Source organism: Furipterus horrens, unplaced genomic scaffold (assembly GCF_987537825.1).
Source record: "Furipterus horrens unplaced genomic scaffold, mFurHor1.1.pri manual_scaffold_4, whole genome shotgun sequence".
In the NCBI taxonomy this organism is placed as follows: Eukaryota; Metazoa; Chordata; class Mammalia; order Chiroptera; family Furipteridae; genus Furipterus; species Furipterus horrens.
In genome coordinates, this window is record NW_028327174.1 from 184,798,303 (window position 1) to 184,821,543 (window position 23,241).

The 23,241-nt window shown below is 43.3% G+C and overlaps 1 protein-coding gene across 4 annotated transcripts in view; it reads left to right on the plus strand.

The window, feature by feature from the left end:
- The window catches only part of PALM2AKAP2 (PALM2 and AKAP2 fusion), a 300,990-nt gene that overhangs the window by 58,651 nt on the left and 219,098 nt on the right, over positions 1 to 23,241 (plus strand). For all 4 annotated transcript variants that reach the window (XM_090274550.1, XM_090274543.1, XM_090274544.1 and 1 more), the window contains exons 2-3: positions 4,774 to 4,854; positions 16,728 to 16,858. In XM_090274550.1, the coding sequence (XP_090130676.1) occupies positions 4,774 to 4,854; positions 16,728 to 16,858 (212 nt within the window). The remainder of the gene's footprint in view (positions 1 to 4,773; positions 4,855 to 16,727; positions 16,859 to 23,241) is intronic.

Sequence of the window (23,241 nt, forward strand, 5' to 3'; positions counted from 1 at the left end):
GCTACAGAGCGCTAGAGATGCTAATGTAGACTAGTCCGCATGTGCAGGTGGGGAGATAAGTGAGAGTATTCAGGTAGTAAGTAATAAAGGGTGTCGTGGGGAAGCAGATGTGGAAAATGACAAGCAGAGTCAAAGGACTTGATCTTTCAAGAAGGTGAAGTACCTGGGACAACTAAGATTGTTGACTTGAGTTGTCGTCGCTGAGATGAGAAATACAGAAGGGCCAGATGTGAGGGAGGTGGGCACTGAGATGGTGATTACAGGGTTGAGTTGGAGAGACTGGATATGAACAGTTGGAAGTTAGACATGGAGGCTAGAAGCTCAAAGGAGAAGTCGAAGTTGAAATATAGATCCGTAAGTTATCACTTATGTAGGTTGTATAGTTGATGAGGATAAAGGAAATCACGTAAATCATGTAAGCTAAATGCCTGGAATGAGAAGAGGGCCCAAAGACCAGTGGTTTTTCCTTGATGAAGGGAAGGAGTGGCCTGGGAAGTAGTAGACTAGCCAGGAGAGGAGCACAGCTTGGACCTCAGCAGCCCAAACAAGCGTCAGGAACCCTACGGCACCCTCCACAAGCTTGCTGTACTTGGACACATACCTAATTCTGTACAGAGGATGATTTTGCACATTCTACCTCGTATCTGATTAGGAGTGACTTCAGGACCTAACCCCATCACTGTAGAATGGGACTCAACTAATCAAATAATTCTGTCATCGCCACAGATGGGGCCAAGTTCAGGGTCCTCCTCTGACAGAACACAGATGTGACCATGCTGGTGCTGATGCCTGGTTGCTTATGTTAACAACTGGTTCTTTTCAAGCTTTAATCCAATAAGGAGCTTCCTCGGGGGAGAATACGAATACAAATGGACAAATGGGAAAGTACTTTTTCCCACTATTGTCTGTTCCTACACCAAAACTCTGGTCTGTGTGGCTCAAAGCCAAGACACCACCTTGCCTCATCCCCTAGACCCTATTGGTTCTGAGCCTCATCAATTCTGGTTGTTGTATTTGTTTTCTTCTTTCTATTCTGATTGGAAAAAAGAACCTAAGCTGGGGTGAGCTTGTTAGTCCTCCATCCCCACCACATCCTAGAGTGAATGCAGCATCCTCCTAAGTAAGACACTTAACGGTCTTTTCATCCACAGGTCAGCAAACTATGACCATGGGCTGAATCTGGCCCACCAACTGTGGTTGTAAATAAAGGTTTATTAGAACACAGCCTACACATCATTTATGTATTGTCTAAGGCTGTTTTGCACTGCAGTGGCGGCATTGAGTAGTTGCAATAAAGATTATTTCCCACAAAACCTAAAATGTTTACTATTTGGCTTTTTAAAGGAAAAGTATCCCAGCCCCTCTTAATCTGCCCTATACACCAGTGCCAGACTAGTGTTCCTCAAATGCTGTTTCACTCTATCACTCTTTCACTTTGAACCTTGCAATGACATTGCATTGTCCATACAATAAAATCCCAACTTCTTCACCTGACATCCAAGGCCTTCAGTGATCTAGTCCTAGCCAGTCTCTTGAATCATTGATCGCTCTTCCTAAAGGCAAGCCCTTCACCCATGTCATATTTTCCTCCTCATTGTCCCTGGGATAGAAGTACACACAGCCCTTGCTCACACAGTTCCCTTTGCCTGGAATGCACTGCCCACTAATCTGTATCTACCTAATTCCTACCCATTCTTAAAGAACTAACTTAAACCTGCATCCTTCATGATCATATCTGTTCATAGTAACCATCAACGTATCTACGGCTTGAGCATGTAGATAGATATTCACTGCTTGAAATATCTGGTAATATTTCTTCTGTTTAAGGCATGGTTTACCACTATGATGGTGGGCAACTCTGGAGTGAGGACTTTCACTATGAACAAAGGCACAGATGGGATAGCCTAGGAAAAGTTTGTAACTGACCAGAAGTATAATTAGAATACTGTCTTAGTCCATTCAGGCTTCTATAACAAAATGCCATAGACTGAGTGTCTTTTAAACAACGGATACTTACAGGTCTAGAGGTTGGGAAGTCCAAGATCAAGGCGCTGGCAGATTCGAGGTGTTGTGAAGGCTGGCTTCTTGGTTCATAGATGGTGTCTTCTTGCTATGTCCTCACATGGAAGAAGGGGTAACGAGCTCTCTGTGGTGTCTTTTATAAGGGCACTAATTCCGTTCACGAGGGCTCCATGCTCATGTCCTAATCACCTCCCAAAGATCCCACCTCCTGATACCATCTCATTGGGGGGTAGGTTTCAACATATGAATTTCAGGGAGGATACACATATTCAGTCTATAGCAAACACACAACATTCAATTAACATTTATGGAATGTCTGAGTCATCAGCACCTTGTATTCTTGACATACTGTATCTTGGGTCTGTATTTAAATGTAGTATTATTCATCTCTTGATAGTCAATGAGAGCGAGTGATAAAGTCCAGCAAACCCACTCTTGAGAAACCCTAGACTCTAGAGACAGTGGCTGGCCCTGGAGGTCCTTGCTTTTTCATGTGGTAACTTGGAGTTGCTGGATAGGTGGACTTCCCTCACTTGGCTTCACTTTTCCCATCTATTCTCATATATTAGATGTCCTCGGACATACTCTTGGATTAAAAAGCATCAATAATGCACCTTTGATTGGCGTTTTTTGATAAATGTGATAAACAGTAAGTTTCTAAAATATTCTCTGGCCTCGCTTTGGCAAGGAGGTTATGTCCCTGACTTGGGTATCATGTCCCAGAAATATTGTAAGATATTTCTTAAGGTCTGTGCATTGCACAGAAGAACTCGATTGTAACACAAGTTGTTACTATGTTGATTTGAATAATAGTGGTGTGAGCACATGCCCAGAAGCTTAGCAATGACATAAAATAAAAGCTTCTATTAACACAGAAGACAGCAGTCAGCCTTATACATTATTGTCTCCTCCGGGATTTGACTGTTGTATTGTAAAATGCCATTATGTCTGGTCGAACAAGTTTCTCCCTGCATGTGTCAGTAAAGCAGAATAATTCAGTGCAGTAAATGTCTCAGTCCACCCCACCGTGTGCACTTGGAAAGGAAAACATTGAACAAGTAAGCTCTCATTAGGGAGAATCTTTCTATTCTTAAATTAATCGCATTCATATGATGTTTATTTTTTAAATAATTTTTTTTATTTTTCAGTTACAGCTGATGTACAATATTATATTAGTTTCAGGTGCACAATATTATATTAGTTTCAGGTGTGCAACATAATGATTAGACCTTTGTATAACTTGTGAAGTGTTCACTCTGATGAGCTTAGTACCCATCTGACAGCAGACATAGTTGTTACACTATTATTGACTGTATTCCCTGTGCTGTGCTTTACCGGACTGTTTTTATAACTAGCAATTTGTGCATCTTAATCCCTTTCCCTTTTTCACCCACCCCTCCTGAACTCCCTCCCATCTGGCAACCATCAAAATGTTCTCTGTATCTATTTATTTCTGTTTTGTTTGTTCATTTATTTTGTTTTTCAGATTCCACATATAACTGAGATCATATGGTATTTGTCTTTCCCTGTCTGACTTACTTTACTTAGCATAAGACCCTCTAGGTCTCTCCATGTCGTTGCAAATGGCTGGATTCCATTCTTTTTTATGGTTGAGTAATATTCCATTGTATCTATGTACTACTGTCTCTTCTTTATCCACTTGTCTATCAGTGGATACTTAGGTTGCTTCGCTATTGTGGCTGTTGTAAATTATGCTCCAGTGGACATAGAGATGCCTATGTATCTTTTTGAGTTAGTGTTTTGGGTTTCTTTGGATAAATATCCAGTCACATGATGTTTACTGTTTACATTTGTGACATACAGAGAAGAAAAGTATGAAGTGTGCACTTCGATAGAAAGGCTATGCTGTGAATACAAGGGAAATGCAACCCTTTAAAACCAATTTCTAGGCAAAGGTAGTATGTGGCAATAAGAATAATAGCAAGTAACATTTATTGAGTGTTTACTGTATGTGCCAGGCATCATTCTAGGTCTTTACAGGTATTATATCATTTAATACATGCCCAGCCATATGGTTTAGGGATAGTTATTGTCTCCTCTTTATTCAAGAGAAGACATAGACCCAGGAGGTACAAGAACTTGCCAGAGGTCACTTGGGTAGCAAATGGCAGAGCTGGAAGTTGGTTGCAGGCAGACAAACCCAAAGGTTCATATTTACCGGAACCTCAGTGAGCCCCACCCACATAAAATGCACCCCGTTCCACAAGGCTAGCTGAAGAAACATCGCCCGCCTAGCTTGCCTCGTTTGGTATGTCCAACTGAATGATTTGTCCTACAAAATGTGAAATTACCTTGGATTGTTTGTGTTTATCATTTCGATAAAAGAAATCTCCCCCAGCATTCCCACTGTTGTATCCTATCCTGCCTGCAGTTTGTCACAGCCTCTGTGTTTTTGATTGAGACATTCTTAGTCTTTGTCTCCAAATTAACACTGCACAGAACACGACTCTGTGTGTGCACGTTAAACTGTCTTTTCTTCTGGATTAAATTGTTGCAGCTTGGCTGAGGGAGGAGAATTTCTCCCACTCACTGAGCCCACAGCAGACATGTTAGGAGAACGCTGCCACTTGCAGCACACCCGGAGACGGAGGGGCAGGTGACACGGCGTGTGTGCCCAGCTTCTCTGGAAGTGTCCCTACATATGTGTGCCACCGCTGCTGCCTGCTTTAAAATTCCTGGAGCCCACGCCCACCCACTCACTCTTACAGCCTCTCTCTCTTTATTTTCAAGGAGAAAAGAAAGCGGCAGACTGAAATAGAAGGCAAGCGGCAAGAGCTGGACGAGCAGATACTTCTGCTGCAGCATTGCAAGGTAAGCGGCCGATCCACGAGCCTCTTCCATGATTAGACATGCAGCTCACCCTGCAGAGAGCCGGGCAGAGCCTGCCCTGCCTGGCGTGAAGGCGCTGCCGCCGCCTGAAACGGCTCGTTTTCCTTCAGCCGGGAAACCATCGCTGGGCTTTCCTTGGGAATCTCTCACCTTCAGGGCATTGTTACAGCATTCCAGTTTCTGCAAGCATGATGAGATTATACTGTGCGTGTGGCCAGGTTTGGGGGCGGGGGGTGGCCTGTGCAATGTGGTGGTTATTTATAGGAATTGGAAGAGAATTTGCACAAGGGTGGGTGAGGGAGTGTTCTGGGGCGGTGTCTCCAGGGCACAGGTGCTGCGTGTGTTTGTTCCGAGGTTTCCATAGCTGTATCTAATGTAATGCTCTTTCTTAACATTAAAAATAGTCGTAATCTTCCTCCTTGCTATGGAGAAAAGGGAGGTAAAAGCAGTGTGCCAAGCAGCCCTGTGAATTTCCGATTATTCATTTGTTATAGCCCTACTTTCACACATTTGAAAGTGTTCTATTAGAACATGCAATTGGTCAAGACAGCATTTAAATGATTTGAACCTGGATGAGTCTCCAGTGCACTGAGTTGAAGAGGGGGTTGGGGGTGGGGAGGGAGTGCAAGCTGTTTATTTATTTATTTTTCTTGAAAAACATCAGGCCCTTAAGCGTCACAGTTGATTACAGCCCAGGAGAAAGCTCCGTCACTGTCACAGGGCTCCCCTGGCTGCAGAACTTTGCTTTCCACAAGCTTGGGAATAACCGGAGCACATTCCAGGGGCCAGCCCGGAGCTGCTGCTGGCCTTCCAGGGCTCCTGGGCTTTTTGAGGCAAACCTGCTCAATCTCCAGCGGCAGTGACAGTGCATGCGTGGAATGGCGTGGCTCAGAGGGCTGGTTGGGGAGGTCGGGCTGACTTGCAGGGTGGTGCTAGCCTTGGGTTGCTTGAATTTTTTTAAACAAGGAGGACCTGTCTAGTAGCATTTCCCATTCTTTTCTGGAAAACAAGGTTGTGCTAAATAAGCCCTCACAATGTAAATCACCGGCAAGCTAGCTGCTGATTTCAGAGAGCAACAGTGACCTAAATCTGCTTAGCATAGTTGTTCCATTGACTTTAACCAGAGAAATGTGTTTAAAGGGAAGAAAAGCAGCATGATACTTTCTCTCTGCTCATCATGTAAATCCACTTCTGGACCTTTCTTTGTAGGAGCTTGCATATGCCCCGTATGCTGCTGCTCTTTCCTTAGAACATTCCTGTGGGAGGATTGAGGGCTTAAGTTAGTATCCTCTCCTCACCGAGAGGGGGGTGGAGAAACACTTAGGAGAACCAAGTGAATTGTTCAAGGTCAATCTGGACAGAGCTGGATCTCTGGCTCAGAGTACAGTCAAAAAGAGCAAAAGGTAGTAAAACCTCAGTGAATTCTTGGTTAAAGATGAACAGGTTATTATTAACCAGCTTGAAAGATGAGAGGCTGTTTTTGACTGGACAGCCTCTCTCCTTGTTAAGGTCAATGTGATTCTTTGCTTTTGTATTCCTGGAATCAAAAGTCAGGCAATAAGCCTACGTGAGAAGATCAGGTTTCTTTTGTCCAACTTCTCATCATTGTGGGTGCCAAATTAGATACCAAGGACTCACTCACTGCTAATGTCCAACACAGTGTTACAACATTCTGTTCATATTCCAGCCAGTCATTTTTCATCTATCCCCTCGTTCCTCCCTTCCTCCCTCCACCCATGTATCCATCCATCCATCCATGCAAGCAACAGAAACAACAGTAGAAATGACTTAATGTTACATAGGGAAGCAGTGATATTCCTTCAAAGACTTGGAAACAAGGGAATACGATAGTTCTTAATGGTTATCCAGGTAAAGCCCTCATTTTCTCTGGCTAAGGAAACACCCAGTACTTTCACCAAGGTAACCTTGCCATAATGTGCAGGTGAATGGACTGGAAGTGATGGAAATTTGGTAAGTGGAGACCAGTGCATTGTCATTTTCTCTCTCTGGGGGAGACCAGCGTAGACAGAACGAGGGTGGATCGCGAGCCTTGAACAATGAGAAAGGAAAGCTCCGAGGTCCCAAAGGTGATTTACCTGCTACTACCCTGGAGAGAGGCCCCCAACTCCAGGAGGTACCAGATGTCTATACGCTGTTGTGATGGGGTCTGCGGTACGGCAAGGAGAGTCATTTGGCCTCCCCCTGACCCAGGTGAAACTTCCCACACGACTATCTCTCTTTGTTCTGACTTCAACCTCCCCCAGATAACTGAGTTATTTTAATATAAGGAAGGTGGTGCCTGACTCAGGCACCAGAAAGGAATGTGTCCTACTTCAAATCAGTTAAATGATGACTGAACTTGAATAGCGTGAGTCATCTTCCCTGTTATCATTCAGTTTCGAACTTGGCAGCCTCGCTCCTAGATGGTAGTAAATTCATTGAGGTTAGAGTTGCTCTCTGGGCCTCTTGGTGGAGACTCAGCCAGCTCTGTCCTGGCGGTTAGGCAGCCTTGTCCTTCCCTCGTCCGCTCTCAGTAGTTGTCTTTTTCTTTGCGTGTCTGATACGTGCTTGGTACTTGAAATACGTCCCCTCATGAATGACCAGAAAGTAGATATTACTCTCCCTGTCTTACAGGTAAGGATACAAATTTGTGAGGTCAAGTAACTTGCCTCAGAACTTAGAGACTGTAAGTGTGGGTTCCCAGGTTGAACCCCAGGGCTATCTGCCTCTATAACCTTTCTCCCAGACACTGTTTACTGTTTGTGTTTAAATGAAATATTTCCTTTTGAATAGTTTGTCTAGATGCTGATTACCATCATCACATGTATTTACCATCATTACCATCATGTCTCTTTATTCTAAGTACATGTTCACAGACTCCAGAAAAGTTAGACCATATGGAGACATACCACAGTCATTACTGGTAGTTTCTTGAAGTAGAAAATGTTAGGGAATATGTCAGGAATTAATATTTTTAATTCACCAGTTTACAAAATCTGAGACATTCCCTGAGAAATAAATATTCTCAGTGCAGCCCTGGCTGGTGTGGCTCAGTGGATTGAGTGCTGGCCTGTGAACCAAAGGGTCGCTAGTTTGATTCCCAGTCAGGGCACAGGCCTGGGTTGCGGGCCAGGTCCCCAGGTGGGGGTGTGAGAGAGGCAACCACACATTGATGTTTCTCTCTCTCTCTCTTTCTCCCTCCCTTCCCCTCTCTCTAAAAATAAATAAATAAAATCTTTAAAAATATTCTCAGTTCAAAGTCAAATTACATGGAAAAGCAATATAATTAGATTTCATATTTATTAAGTTATAATTCTCATGATCAAATAGACTATAGACATTTATTCTCATGCATTGAGTTACAAATTGCTTAGACAAATTCATTGACCTCTTGTCAAAGCAAATAAATAGAGTGCAAGACAATAGTTCTGGTACTTGTATGTTTGATTAATATACTTGCTAATTATATTGTATTTATGGCTATACAGTGAGTAACTCCACAAAATAGAATATCATTACCTTATTCTCATATCTGCACAATCGACAAATGCTATAATGCAATGAAGGACCAAAGTATGAAATTCTGAAATATTAGATGCTACACTCCAGTGATTAGGAAACATCCAGGCACTTTGAAGTTCTGGACAAATTAAACTCAGATTTCTTTTTACAAGATCCTTAGTTGTATTTGTATCTAATATGTATGATGTAAGAATTTCCAAGAAATGCCCACATATGAGACCAGTAAGCAATTTTAATTGCTGTATTACTTCTGCTGATTATAAAAGGAAGGAACGTATAATCATTGCAAAAGTGAGATTTAAGAGTACAGGAAAATAGAAAGAAAAAACTATCAACTGTATACTCATGCCTAGATATGCCTCCCATAGACATATCCTTTTATGCTTTTCCCCCAATACATTTTTACAGAGTAAGATATATAACTTGTTTATATGCCTCATCACCTGTGTGTAAAATGAAATTATATTAACATTTGTATTGACCTTGACATGCTTTTTTCAATTTTTGTATATGGGCTCTTTTAAATTCTTGTACAAAACTTTAAAATTATATGAAATCCCACCTAACATTCTTTTACTATTATGATTTTGATGTTATCCTTGAAAAGAATATCTCTCCATTTCAAATACTTAACTATGATGTTTCCTATCCTTCAATAGTTTTAATCCAGCTAGAATTTGTTTTCCTTTAAGGTTTGAGGTGGTAATGACTTCACTTTTTACTGATGGTGAGCCAGTTGTTTCAACATGCTTTATTGATTATTTCATTCTCTTCCTCACTGATTTGAAAGTCTTCTTGATCACATGCATATTTCTCACTTATTCTCTAGTCTACCCTTTGTGGATTCTCTCTACTCCATTAATCTGCCACTCCTGTGCCAATACCATTCTCATTTAATCCCTCTAGGTTTTTAATATACTATCTCATAAGGCAAGAACTATTATTATCCTTCTCATGAAAATCTTGGCTTTTTACTCCGTGGAAACAATTATTTATTTTTATTGCTTTTATTATGTGGCTTGTGATAATACGAGTTTTAAAAAATAAATCAACTGTTGTGTTCTACCAGAACAGACTGAATGTAATATCTCCTTTGCCTCTTGGTTGAATTGCCAGAGATTTGTCTCTTTTATTGGTCAGTTCAAGGTCCCAGCACAGTACATATTGCCAAATGAATTCCTTTGGGATTGGCACACTTATAAAGGTTTGTGTGACAGAGTCAGCACTGTCAAAATCAAATTGCTAATGCCAGCTCTTCAATACATAAGCTGCCTTTGACTTATTTATTCATGAGCAGGGAACCCTGACTAGAGTTTTCCTCTAATCCAAGGTATGAAAATTGTCATTCTTTTTTTTTTTTTTTTTGAAACCACAGCCTTTTCTTTAAAGAAGACTGAAAAAAAAATCAAAGACTGAATTGTGACCCTGTGCAATATTTATTGTCAATCCACCAAGGTCATTTGCTGAATAGCCTGAAGCTATCAGGAGCCTTGCTGCAAAGCAATTACAGTGTATCTCGCTATTGTGAACCTTTAGCACTAATTTTAGAGTTTTCTTGGTTATTAGTGTATGTGTGAAAGGCCAATTTCAAATTTTAAAATATTGAACAGACAGCCAAGGTACACAGCATAAAGGGACTTCATGTCTCATCCTTTCTTATATCGCGTGCTCCTGGAAACAGCTTGAACGGAAGTTAAGACTTGGTTTCTTCTACAGGAGCTGTGGATTGGCTTCTGTGTGGACTGAATCAGGTAGCAAAACCTCAACCCCAGTCAGCGGGGAGGAAGGGACGTGTTCCAGGGGAAAGGGAGGAGAATGGAGGGGCACAGGAATGAATGAGAAAACAAGAACAGCTGTTTCCCACCGTGTGTTTAATTTATTTTCTATTAGAAAATTCAAGTTATTCAGAGTCTACCTATCATCCACTAAAACAATGTCAGTTACAGGTGAATGAAAGATTTGGAGTAAAAAGTCAAGTCATAAAAATATAAGAAGAAATCACAATGAAATATTTCATAGTCTTAGGGCAAGGAAGTCTTATTTACCCTATGTATTACACCAAAGCCAGAACTAGACAGTAAAAAGATTGCTACATAGGATTGTGTAAAAATTACAAATGAGAAAAAAATTGAAAACATACTAGTTCTGATTCATCTCCCAACGCCCACTCTCCTCCACCCATCCCAGACATGTCTCACTATTTACCTAGGTCACCTTGAACAGTTGCTTAACCTCTGATACCTCACCTGTAAATTAAAGTTTGATCAGATGATCTTTAAGGTCTTTTTATCATAGTCTAAGATTTTATACTTGCTAAAATACAGTGCTCAGGCATGCTTTTTCGGTCATTCATTCATTCATTCAACATCTATTTATAACTGCCAGCTATAACCTTGCATGTCAGCCTCTGTGGATGAATAAGAGATACAGCCCCTGACTCTATGGGACTCAAGGGTAAGTGGGAGATTGGGCACCAATACAGAACCCACGGTTCAGGGAGCTGAGAAATAGTTATACACATTCAGGAGCAGGGCAGCAGTGCCTAATGATTCTGTAAACCCTATTTTGTGGGGGTTGTGGGGAGATCCTTGGGCAATCTTAGGCAGAAGCAGGATAGCAGAGTGCATTGCTTAGCTTTGAATCTCAGATGCACGCCTTAGTAGGTATGTGACCACGAATAAGGTCCTTGATATTTGCACCTACCTCTTGAGATTTTTGTGAAAGTTTAATGAATTTATATGTAAAGCACTTAAAACAGTAAGAACTCTGTAAGAATTACCATCATCATCGTCGTCACCCAGTACTGGGGCTTCACATGTCACTTACGTATGGTTGACTCCCAGATTGATGTCTCCTGGCCCAGCAGCCCCCAAACTCCAAGCTCTTGTTCCCACCTGCTCTTCTGACATGTGCATTTAGATGGATGTCATTGCTGTTGATAAGCTTCTCAAGCTCGACATGCCCCAAGTGGAAGATTTGATGGTCTAGCTCCTGTTCTTCCTCTAGTCTTCCCAGTTTCCAGCTGATGATACCGCCACCCACCTGTTGCTCAAACCAAATAGATATGCATCCCCTTTAACCCCACCCTCTTCCTCACCCTAGTATTTCATCTGTTAGCTTATGATGCAGACTCAACCTTTATCATACATCCCCATGCCTTCCATTTCTTCTACTCCTCTATTTTAAGCTCACATGCTAACATACTCTGTCACCTCAACGAGGTAATAGAGTCCTGTCATTTGTACCTTGTAATTTTGCCCCTTGCAATCTGTTTTTTTCCTATTGTGCTCAGAACAAATGCCAAACTCCTTAACAGGGCTACTGGATCCTACCTAATCCGACCCCCTGCCTTCCTCTCCATCTTCAATGCTTCCGTGCTTCCTGATTCAGCCCCACTCATTATAGTTTAGCCACCGGGGGTTTCTTCCTGGTCCACAAACCCACCACTCTCTCCCACTTCTGGGCTATTACATTTGCCAGTCTATCCACCTGGAATGCACTACCCTGGATCTCAGATCTCAGCTCAAATGTTATTGTGCTCAGAGAGACCTCTTCCACCGAAAGTGTCCCCCATTGGCCCCTCTTTGTCACATCTTCCTGCCTACCTCCTGCCATGCCTGTATCATAGTCTGAAATTGTCTTGCATCCTTGTTTATTGGGAAAAGGCTCAGGGAGAGTAGGGATTTGCCTGTCTTCCCAAGTGGTGTCTTCAGGACCTGGCAGAGTGTCTGGCACATGGGAGTGGATAGGGGCACCGCTGCACCTGAGATAGGGAGGCAAGAAGACAAACCGGTTTGCAGGAGGATGAGGAGTCCTTTTTTGGGTCAGTATCTGTGGTCTAGCCAGCGGGAAAGCTTATGCATTCTTCAGGCATTTGGATAGTCACAGGCCCTCATGCTATGCTTACTCAAGTTGTGGTTCTCGGATCTGCAGCAGCAGCAGCAGCAGCAGCACCTGGGAGCTTTGTTAAAATGCAGATTCTCAGGCTCTGCTGTGGGCTTAACAGAATCAGCATCTCTGGGGGTGGAGCCCTGGAATCAGTGTCTTAGCGAGCTGTCCTGCTGACCCGTAGGCACACTGCCATTTGAGAAGCTCTGTTCTCGTTTTGAATTACAAAGCTGGACAGGCCTCGTAGAGAAAGGTTCAGATTTACTTCAGGAGCTCTGTCTGTCTGCTTTCAAGGAACCCCTGTCAAGGCTCCATCTGTTCACTGCCAGCTCTCCGTCTGCTCTTTCCCTGTCTTGACCCTTCACAGTTGCATCCATTTGACAAATGCAAAGTTTTGACAGTGCTTAGCGCCTGCAGGCTATGATACATTTTTGATGTGTGTTATTTGGGCAATAAGGGCATTAAAAAACCTTTCTCTTTTTACTTTTCACGTCTGCTGAGCTCTGCTTGCCACCTAATTCTGAGATACTCAGGCAGCCGGTAAAAGCCAGAACAGAAAAGGGGAGCAGCTGCTTTGATGGGTGTGCATGATCAGAACACACAAGTGCGTCGTTATTTCAGGTCTCAGCTCAAACGTTCAAGTACTCAGAGAGACCTTCCCACGCAGTCAGCCATCCGAGACAACTCGAGGGGCTCTGCGGTGGGTTAAGGACGCCTCTGGAGGTACATGTATCTGGCTTGGTGGTTTCCCCTGACAGTATTACTGCGGAACCCAGTGAAAAATCCACTCTGCTTTTTGTTTTTGTCATGTCAGGGCAGCTACACGAAATAGACTTCCCTGAAACCAGGCCTGCTGTCTTGTTCTATTAGACCCTCTCTTCCTGGTGGCTCCAGCTCCGGGGGATGTCTGAGTAATGTCACTGCCACATCCAGAGAAGGGACACCTCTGGGGGCCCATGGGCTTCCCATGGCCATGGTCACGGTTTGCTTTTGTCACAGGCACTGACTGATGGCTGGGGCTAACTCAGCCAGAAATGAGGGGTTAGGCCCTTCCTGTGGTGGAGAAAAGCAGGGACAACATTCCCCTGGGCAGTGTTTCAAGAACCCCTGGCTTCAGAGCCTCCCTGGTGGGGTGGAGATAGCCGGGACTGTCCTTGGCTGCCTTTCCAGAAGAGTCCACATGCCATCACCAAGGTTGCCAGCATACCCATCTCCCCAAATTCTAATAAGGTTTTTACCTTCTATGGGTTGAACTACATTAATGTCAAATATTTTAGCACAGAAAACACTCCGAAAGTGTGACATTCCCCCCACCTCAAGTAATTAGAGTTATAAAGAAATTCGAAAATTTTCCAGTGTACCTGTTTAATTTATTCTCTGGGAGAATAAGGACTAGTCCCAGCCTTTAAGGAGCCAGGAGTCTAAGGTCGGGAAGATCTAAAAAGAAATAATTTGAGGACAGTATGGAAGTGTCTAGAGCAGCAGTCCCCAACCTTTTTAGCACCAGGGACCAGTTTTGTGGGAGACAATTTTTCCATGGACTCGGGGTGAGGGGGACAAGAGGTGGAGCTCGGGCTCGCTCACCCTCTGCTCACCTCCTGCCGTGCGGCCCAGTTCCTAACAGGCAATGGACCTGTCCCAGTCCACGGCGTGGAGGCTGGGGACCCCTGCTCTAGAATATGTTCTCTGCCAAAGGAGACAGAGCAGAGAGCTGCTGACCCTGCCAGCCAAAGTGGAAGCAGGCTTCCCAGGTGGGATTTTACCTGCTCTCTCTCAGGTGAAAGTGGGAGAGGCCAGGGGAACAGGATGAACAACAATAATAAACATTTCTCTAGGGCTAACTATGGGCCCAGGACTTGCAGTGTGTGAACTCCTTTAATCTTCATCACAAACCGCAATGGGCACTGCTGTCGTGCCCATTTCACAGATGAGGAAGCTGAGTCTCAGTGAGGCTAAGGAACCTGTCCAAGGCCACGCAGCCAGTAAGTGGGAGACTAGCTCCAGAATCCAGGCTGTTGACTACTGTTGAACACGGCCTCTCGTAGTATATGAGCATGCTCTGTCTGGGGCATTTTGAGTAGCTTGAGCGGAGAACAGTGGTTGTGAATATTTTTTCTCTTCTGTAGTCCAGTTAGGAAGACCCACCAAATTTATCCCATCCATTTCCCGTTTTCCAATGGAGAGTGATAATGCCTTAGAGAATGTAGTCATTGCTGGGGCTGTCACAAGAAATACCATAGACCGGGTGGCTTAAACAAAAGAAATATATTTTCTCATAAATCTGGAGGCTAGAAGTCCAAGATCAAGGTGTCAGCAGGGTTAGTTTCTTCTAATGCTCTCTCCTTGGCTTATCAATGGCTCTCTTCTTTACATGTCTTTACATGGTCTTCTTTCTGGGCATGTCTGTGTCCTGACCCCCCTTTTTGGAAGGACACCAATCATATTGGATTAGGGCACATCCCAATGATCTTGTTTAACCTTAAAGGCCCTCTTTCCAAATACAGTTACATTCTTGGGCAGTAGGGGTTAGGAGTTCAACCTATGAGGTGGGGCTCAATTCAGTCCGTAAGTGAGAGCGACAAATTATACTGTGAGTTTCTGCACATGATTTTATATTATTTAAAAATGCTCTATAAATTTTTAAATACTTTTTTATACTTTTCAACTATTTAAATATAGTACCCTCATAGGCAGTATGTCACCAGTGAATGATGTGTAACTGTTTGAGCATATTGGAGTGAGGGGTTAGTTTCTCTCAATAATCACTTTAGCAGTGCAGTTAAGAATACCTTCGATACGAACAGACTCAGGTCTTTAATTAATGGAAAGCTACAGGTCAAGTGCTATAAATATGCTTCTCTTATGCACTCTAAGAGTAACCAAACAGGTCTCCACCCACCACAATTTATAATTAAAAAACAAGAATAACACTAATGAACACCATGGCTACATGGACACCACACTGATGAGGCATTGCTAACAAAGGCCCTTCTGCAAGAGCAGGATTTCCAGCATCAGAACTTGCTCATCTGCATCAGCAGGGTCTCCACCGTGCTGAACGGCTGCTGGACTTCTTAGTAGGATGGTGAATCAGAACTACTAGTGAATTCCAACTTATTATTACTAAATATTAGTAATTTTTAGTTACTCGTTTTATAGGTTCATTATAACTGGCCCTTAATCCCACGTAAATACGGAATTGTGTATCTTTTGCCTATAAGAGCAATAGAAAGGAAACTGTAGTGAGTGTGAATTTGTATCTGTGATCTTGGAGACATCTCCCCCTCTCTCATACCTATGAATGATATTTAATTGGTTCTGAGCCATGCATGACCTGGCTCTGAGTCATGACAGGAGCCCCCTTTCCTTTCACCTTGCTCTCCCTGCCTAAGGAGGTTAAATAAGATTCTGATAGAGGTGCTATCAGGGAGCCAAGGAGCTCAGCACTTGCTGTGTGTTGACTGACCCCATAGCTGTTACTCCCGTCGTGGCTGGGAAGAACTGGTCACACTGGTCATGTGCCCTGCTTCTGGCAGACCTGGCTGTGCATCCTCACAGTGGTCTACTCCCATGACCACCCACCTGTCCAGTTGGACACAGCCCTGGTGCCCAGGGTCAAGCCTCTGCAGACATCCGGCAGCCACCATCTGCCCTCCAGGGTCCATGGAATGGAAAGCCAGATCAAAAATTATTTTACCTACTTTCTTCGTGTTGCTCTTCATTGTAGGGAGTTTCAACATGCTTTTTTCTTGAGCTGTTTTCATTTCCCTTCTCAACGCAGTAATCACTCCTTCCCAACAACTGACCTGAAACACAGAAAACTTTCCCTTCGCTCCATGATATATTAGGACACTGGCTCAGGCGGGTGCATGATTTCAGTGCCACTTGGACACCCCTGCTGAGGAGGGGTGGGAGTCATTAAAGAGTTTTTAAGAAGAACCATGGCATAGACTAACCTTTTTAAAAGAAGACTGTTAGATGGACTGAATATTTGGTGATCTTAGGAAATTTTATTATGCGACTAGAGTTGCACAGAAAAAGGTCCTTCTTAAAAAAAAAAGAAATTCATACTGAAATAGGTATGAATGAAATAGCATGATGTTTTGTTATTTATTGTGTGTTGGTGGAAAAAACTATATGAGAAAACATGGCAACATGTTTATAATTGTTAAATCTAAATGCGGTTACACGGGCATTCATAATACAGTTTCCTCTGTTTTTCTGTATGTTGTCACATTTTTTTTTTAATAATAAAAAATGTAGAAATAAACCCCTCCCCAGGGACTGGGTGGGAGGGAAGTAGGGAGCCAAGTTAGCAGGGAGGTGAAGGCGGTGATTCGGGGACAGCTGATGAGGGGTCCCCCCTAAAGCAGAGGCTCTGAGGATGCAGCAGAGGCTGTGGGCTGAAAGGTGTCATGCAATCTGCTCTCTTCTCATTCCCACAGTCCAAACTGCTTCGGGAAAAATGGCTGCTGCAGGGCATGCCTGCTGGAACTGCGGAAGAGGAGGAAGCCAGGAGGCGGCAGTCTGAGGAGGATGAATTCAGAGTCAAACAACTTGAAGATAACATCCAGAGGTAGGTGGTTTCTCGCCCAGCGCCCCCAGGTTGTCGTTTCAAAGTGCAGTAACCACTGCTGTCCTCTAGGGGGCCGTGCTTAATGCAGACACCCTTCATCCCGGGGTTCAGAATTACCTTCCTAAACGGAGCACGTCGAGGCCATTTAAACTTTTCCAGAGAATTCAGAATTATTACTGTGAGTAATAACTATTGTATTGGGCTGTCATACAGTTCAGTGATGTCTTCAGGGACCAACGAGGTGGTGGAAGCGGCTGGTCGCTTCCCCAATAGCCCTGTTTTGAGTTTTCTATCAGCTTTTGTTTTTTTCCTGCTTGGGCGCGGGCTGTCAGCTGTTACTGCTGCTATACAGAGGGTCTGTTTTCAGTTTGCTGCATTTGATCAATTTGACGTGGAAACACTGTAACCAAGGGTCTTGGGATTGAAATGGAGAGTGCAGAGCACTGAATGGGGGCACCCCGGTGGGTTATGTTGTGCCTGCGCTCCAAAAATTCACTTTGTGTGGTCTACTTGCCCTGCTCAGAGGGTGAGCTGCTTTCTTTATGGTCCTCAGCCAGGCTCCGAACATTTCAGTCTGGGAGATCAGTGACCTTCCTATGGCCAGGCTCACATAGGAGCAACAACGTAGGTGCCACTTGGGAACAGTAGCCACGACAGGTCCCAGGACACCTCGCTGGAGAAACGAGGTGGTGGCAGAAGGCCGTGGAAGGCCTTAGAACCCACTCCTCCCCTCCACCTTAGGTCGCCAAATTTGACCTGAAATCTCACCCTGGAGAGCTTCACCTCTTTCTCCCGAGGTTATGCAAAGGGGAACAGCTAACTTGCTACCAGCCAGTCAGACCCCAGAGTGAATGAAGACAAGGAGAGTGCCTAGGGGACTCCAGCAGTGCCACCCAAGGGGGAAAGCCCTGGAGGCTCATGTCCCTACTTTGCTTGGGCTCTGATGTCCTTTAAAGAGCCCTCAGAGCAGCTTGGCTACACTTTACTATATACAGGGAGGGGTGGGCAAAAGTAGGTTTACAGTTATTCATATGGAAAATAATACAATAATTAATAAATGCAAAGTAGATGCTCCATAGGTATGTACTGAATGAAAGAATTGGGATGGGTGTACTGTGCTTTGGGGAAGCCCTGCCTGGCAGAGCAAACCTGGGAATTTCCTCTCCAATCAAGCCTGGGAAAACCCTAGGGGCCAGGTGGCCTGGGCAGTCAGTCACAACAAAAACCATGGTTCTGGTTTGGGGTGGGGCAGCATTGTGCACGTAGAGATCCAATTCAGAATCTGATATTTATATAATAAGAATCTGGAAACTGTCTACAGATCAGATGCAGCTGAACCACTAAATAAAGAAATTCTAAAGGAAACTTTGAAGCACAACATTAATCTGTAAATTTTTAGATTTTTGTCCACTAGTCTAACTAAGTCCCTCCGTAGTGACACATTAGATTCTCCGAAATACATATATGAACTCTTTTCAAACTATAAAGTATATTAGTACAGTTGTACCCTGAAAATAATACCCTGAAGGTATTTTGGTCCCCGTTGGTGAACCAAAGGCAACACAAAGAACTTGAAGAAGCAGGAGAGGATAAAGGATGGTACTCAAAGAATAGGGAGAATGCCTATAAGAAAAATTAAGGGAAATTTGGGTCGTTTAGTGTAGAACAAGAAAAGATACTAGCAGCCTAACTCAGAATCTTGAATGTACGTAGGATGTAGGTCACCTCTTAATTTTTTATGTCTGGGCCATTCTGGATATGATAAAGACTTAAAATAAGCATGAGAATTAGACATGTGTCTATTTCCCTAGATATCTTCAAGAAGAAAGAACATAACCACTTTTCTAATTCTGATTCTAAAATTCTTTATAGTGCCAGTAGCTATAAAAGAAGTTTCAGGTTTACAGACAAGCTTTCTTCCAAAACGTTAGTTCTAAATTGTCAGTAGTTTGGAAGTGAGAATGTTGTCTCTCTTCCCAAATTATTATATACAGTGCTTAGATCTGGAGGTCAGCTCACAAAATGGCGGGGGTGGGGGCAGGGGGCTGGAAATAGCCTAAGTGCCCATCAGTGGATGAGTGGATTAAAAAACTGTGGTACATTGACACAATGGAGTACTATGCAGCAGAAAGAAAGAAGGAACTCCTACCTTTTGTGACAGCATGGATGGAACTAGAGAGTATTATGCTAAGTGAAATAAGCCAGGCAAAGAAAGCAAAATACCATATGATCTCACCTATAAGAGGAACGTAATGAACAAAACAAACAAATGAGCAAAACAGAACCAGAGGCGTGGTAACAAGGAACAGACTGACAGTGACCAGAGGGGAGCGGGGAGGGGGAGAAGGGGGCATAGAAGGGGAAGGGACTAGTCAAGGAACTAATAGAAATGACCCATGGACATAGACAACAGGGTGGGGATTGACTGTGGGAGGGTGGGGCAGGGGGCAGCAATGGGGGAAAATGGGACAACTGTCATAGAACAGCAATTAAAAAATAAATTAAAAAATAAAAAATTTTAAAAAGTTAAGTAAAGAATTAGTAGTTTCAAAACAGGGAGGTAGATAAGGAATGAAGAAAATATGTAAGTAGACTATTAAATTCTGGACATTACAGTCACCTGGAAAGCTATTTAAAATGCAGATTCCCAGGCCCGGTTCCAGGAAATTTGGATTCACTGACCCAGGTGAGGAGCCTTGTAATTTATGTTTTTAAAGAGTGCTCCAAGTAATTCTTTTGCATTGTCAGGCTCAAGAACAATTGCTTTAAGTGGAAAAAAGAATAGATCACAAAATAAAATTGCATTTTAATGACTAGAAACCCCCAAGGAAAGTGAGGAGTAAATGGTGTTTATAAGAAAATTGATTTCACACAAACAGATAAAGAAGGACAACCTTGATCCTTGATTTTAGGCTGATTCTAAGCCTCAGTGCTTTGACTCAAGGAAATTTGAAACCTGCTTTGGGACTCTTGTAGGTGGAAATAGAGCTATCTGTCTGGTATAGAGCTCAGTCTATACCAAGCTTCCATTTGAACTTGATTAGAAACACCCTTTGTTTACCAGACTGAAAATTATACAGGTCAGGAAATCAGACCACTTTCCCTAAGGCCAGAGAATTACACCATTTTTCAAAGACTTCTGGTTGAAAATCAGAGCACTATAGCCTTGGAGTGGTGGCCTCCAGGTAGCAGGAAAGGAAGAGGAAAACTGGTCATTATAATGGATAAGTAGGCTGTTATTCCTTTGCACAGCCTTTCCTGGGATTTTACCTCTTAAGATTCTCTTTCTAATGTCATGAGGTTTTTTATTCAAGTATTTGAAATATAGTGTTCTTCACTGTCACAAAGCCAGGATGTTAATTCTAGCTCTGCTGAAAATTTGCCCTGTGACTTTGGGCAAGTGTCTCATTCTCTCCGGTTTTCTCATCTCTTCAGTGAGAGTTCTCTTGGGATCTTCCAGCTCTGGTATTCTGAGATCCTCTAATTTGAGAGGTTGACTCAAGATCCCTTTTTTGAACACATATACCTGTGCAGAGAGATGTCACTATTGTGGAAGGAAGTGGTTTTGGAGACAGGCCAGCATTGGGGAAAGAGGTTAAGTTCTCAGGAAACAAAAGCCCCATGTGTAACTGACTCATCACAGACGTGACTAATTCATCTGAACAGCTGTCAGTTCTAACATATGTCACGGCAAATAATTATTAAATAAAATATTGAAGTCCCAGTTGCAAAGCCAGAGACAGCAACTTTTTAAGAGAAAATTCAAGATGCGAGTGGAGTGGTTCATTTCTGCTTCTGATTTAAGATTCTCTGAGCGCCTCTGGTGGTCTCTGATGGCAACCAAAATTCACTTCATTTTCCACATTCTTAAGTCTCAGAGCAGAAGGCTGGAAGAATCAGGCATAAGCATGTGTGTGTCATATTATTGGATTTTGGCAACCAGGAGGACAGTCCCCCACCAATAACTGTTCTAGAAAAGGCAACCACAGAAATGTTCATTGGAATCACAACGATCACTTGCATGGGACTTACTGTGTTCTTCCTACTTGCTGTTTTTAACCCCACGATGCACTGTTCTTTCTCAGCAGGGAGTGGAGCACTCCACATTGGCATTCCACATCTGTGCCCTCCAGCCTGAGCCCCGCCCCACACAGCCACATTCAGCAATCCATCTCTGTTCTCCTTCCCATTCTTTTTGTTTCGCTGAAATAAATTATAGATACTATAAACCACATAGGGATATAGTGACATCACCATATCACCTAATATTTATTGGTCGCTTGCTCTGTTCTGGGTACTGACCTAGGTTTTTGGCCCCCATTAAGTCATTAATTTTCTCATTTGATCCTCATAACACTCTCATGAAGTAGCAGCGATCATGATGATGTCCAGATTACAGTCAGGAGAACTGAGGCTTAGGAGGTAAACGAGAGTAACATGCTGCCTGGAATGACCCCATTAATGTAAGTGAGACAGTGAGTATTTGAACTCAGCTCTGCCTAACTCTGAAGCACATTGTTAAAAATCTCGATAAAAGTAGTTATTTTAAGTTAAAAATTTCTGAGACCTGTGATATTTAGTGAAATGACACTAAAGTTCACCTCTGGGTGTGTGGGTGGATGGACAGTAACCTGCTTCTCCCTCCTCTGCCCCCACAAATGTTCTTTCAGGAAGCAGCATAGCAATTGTGCCAGGGACTGGGCTTGGAGCCATTATGTGTGATCATTGTGACTGGTGAGGCTGCCCCCTTCAGGTTGTCTCAGGAAGTACAGGCTCCGTTTTAGGCTTAGTTGCTTTCTGTCTCCAAAGCTCTGTGCGCCTGAGTCCACTTTCTTGGCTGTATAATGCACAGCCTAAATCTCTGCTGGAAATAGTTTGTGATTATGTAAAGGGCTTGGTGTGAATCCTAGTTCTGCATTTACGAGTTGTTTGATCTTGGACAAACCATGTAACCTCTCTGGGCTGAGTTTCCTCACCTGTACACTGGGGTTAACAATGAAGAGTTGCTGTGACGTGTAGACATCATGGAATTTGTGAACTGCCAAGTATAGTCGGCTGTCAGCAAATAAGAATATTGCTGCAGTTATTCCTTTCTCCTCCAGTCTTCTAGAGCAGGGTTTCTCAGTAGCATCACTGTTGATATTTGAGGCCTGATCTTTTGTTGTTGTTCTTGGGAGCTGTCATGTGCTTTGCAGGATATTTAGCAGCATCCCTGGCCTCTACCCAGTTGATACCGGTAGCCCCACCTCTTCCCCTGCTCCTAGTCAAGACAATCAGAAATGTGTCCAAGCACTGCTACATGTCTCCCAGGTGTATGTGGGGGGAAGAGCCCTCAGTCGAGGACCACTGCTCTAAAGCCTAGAGTTACAGGCATTGATACGAAGATGAAAACCCATCAAGTAGATTCAGAATATAGAACCTGGAAAAGATGTATGAAGATAACAATAATGAATCCCAGTGCAGAATGACAGAGTATTTTCAGTTACTTGAAAATATGGGGCTTCTCTTAAGCGCAAAGACATGAAAGTCAGTTCTGAGTTCTAAGAAAATGGATGCATCCAACGCTATGCAGATTTTGCAAAGGCAGTGATTTTATGACAGCTCACAGAACCATAGACTCTTCAAGTATGTGTAACTGAGGTGGTATCTGGATCGACTCCTATTTGACACTCAAATGTGCAATAAACCCAGTGAGAGAGGCAAGGAGCAGTCTTTCCCAAAGGCTGAAAGTAACAGGGAATCCCCGTTCTCTCTGAGTAACACCCAAGTCCACATTGGAACAACTCTCATTATTATAAAAGATTCTTCTTTGGAATGAAAATTATGTTCTCTGCAGTTTCTACCGGCTCTAGGGTCCCTAGACTGCCCTCGTGGGACCATACAGAGATGTCACTCTTTACAGACCCTGAAATCTGGGTACCTGTGGCCTGTGGTCAGCTTGGGAAGCTAAGACAGGTGAGGGAGGAAGCATTCTGAACTTGCTCTCAAGCATGTCAACATTGCACATGTGTTTCTTCGTGGCAATAGAGGAAGAGCCCACTGCCAGACACTTCCTGCGCTTCTTGCCTTACTCACTATAATTGCCTCATTATTGGTCAGGTGAATTGGGTTTAAAGTGCCCAGAACTATGCAAATAGTGGGAGGCTTTCATCCATACCCTGAGACCCTATAAGAACCACCTTTGAGAAACACTTACATTTTCCAGCACTTAGAATAACCATTGCAATTGAAGGAATTGTGCAAAGTCAACTCTCTGGGCAGCTGGGCCCAGGTTTTTTGGCCTATGGTTGCCGTCTCTCTAGTTTCCTCGATGCAAAAAGCTAGAAAGCAATATTTTTTCCCCTGTAGCTTGGAACGTGGTCACTTCTAATCCTTCTGTATCC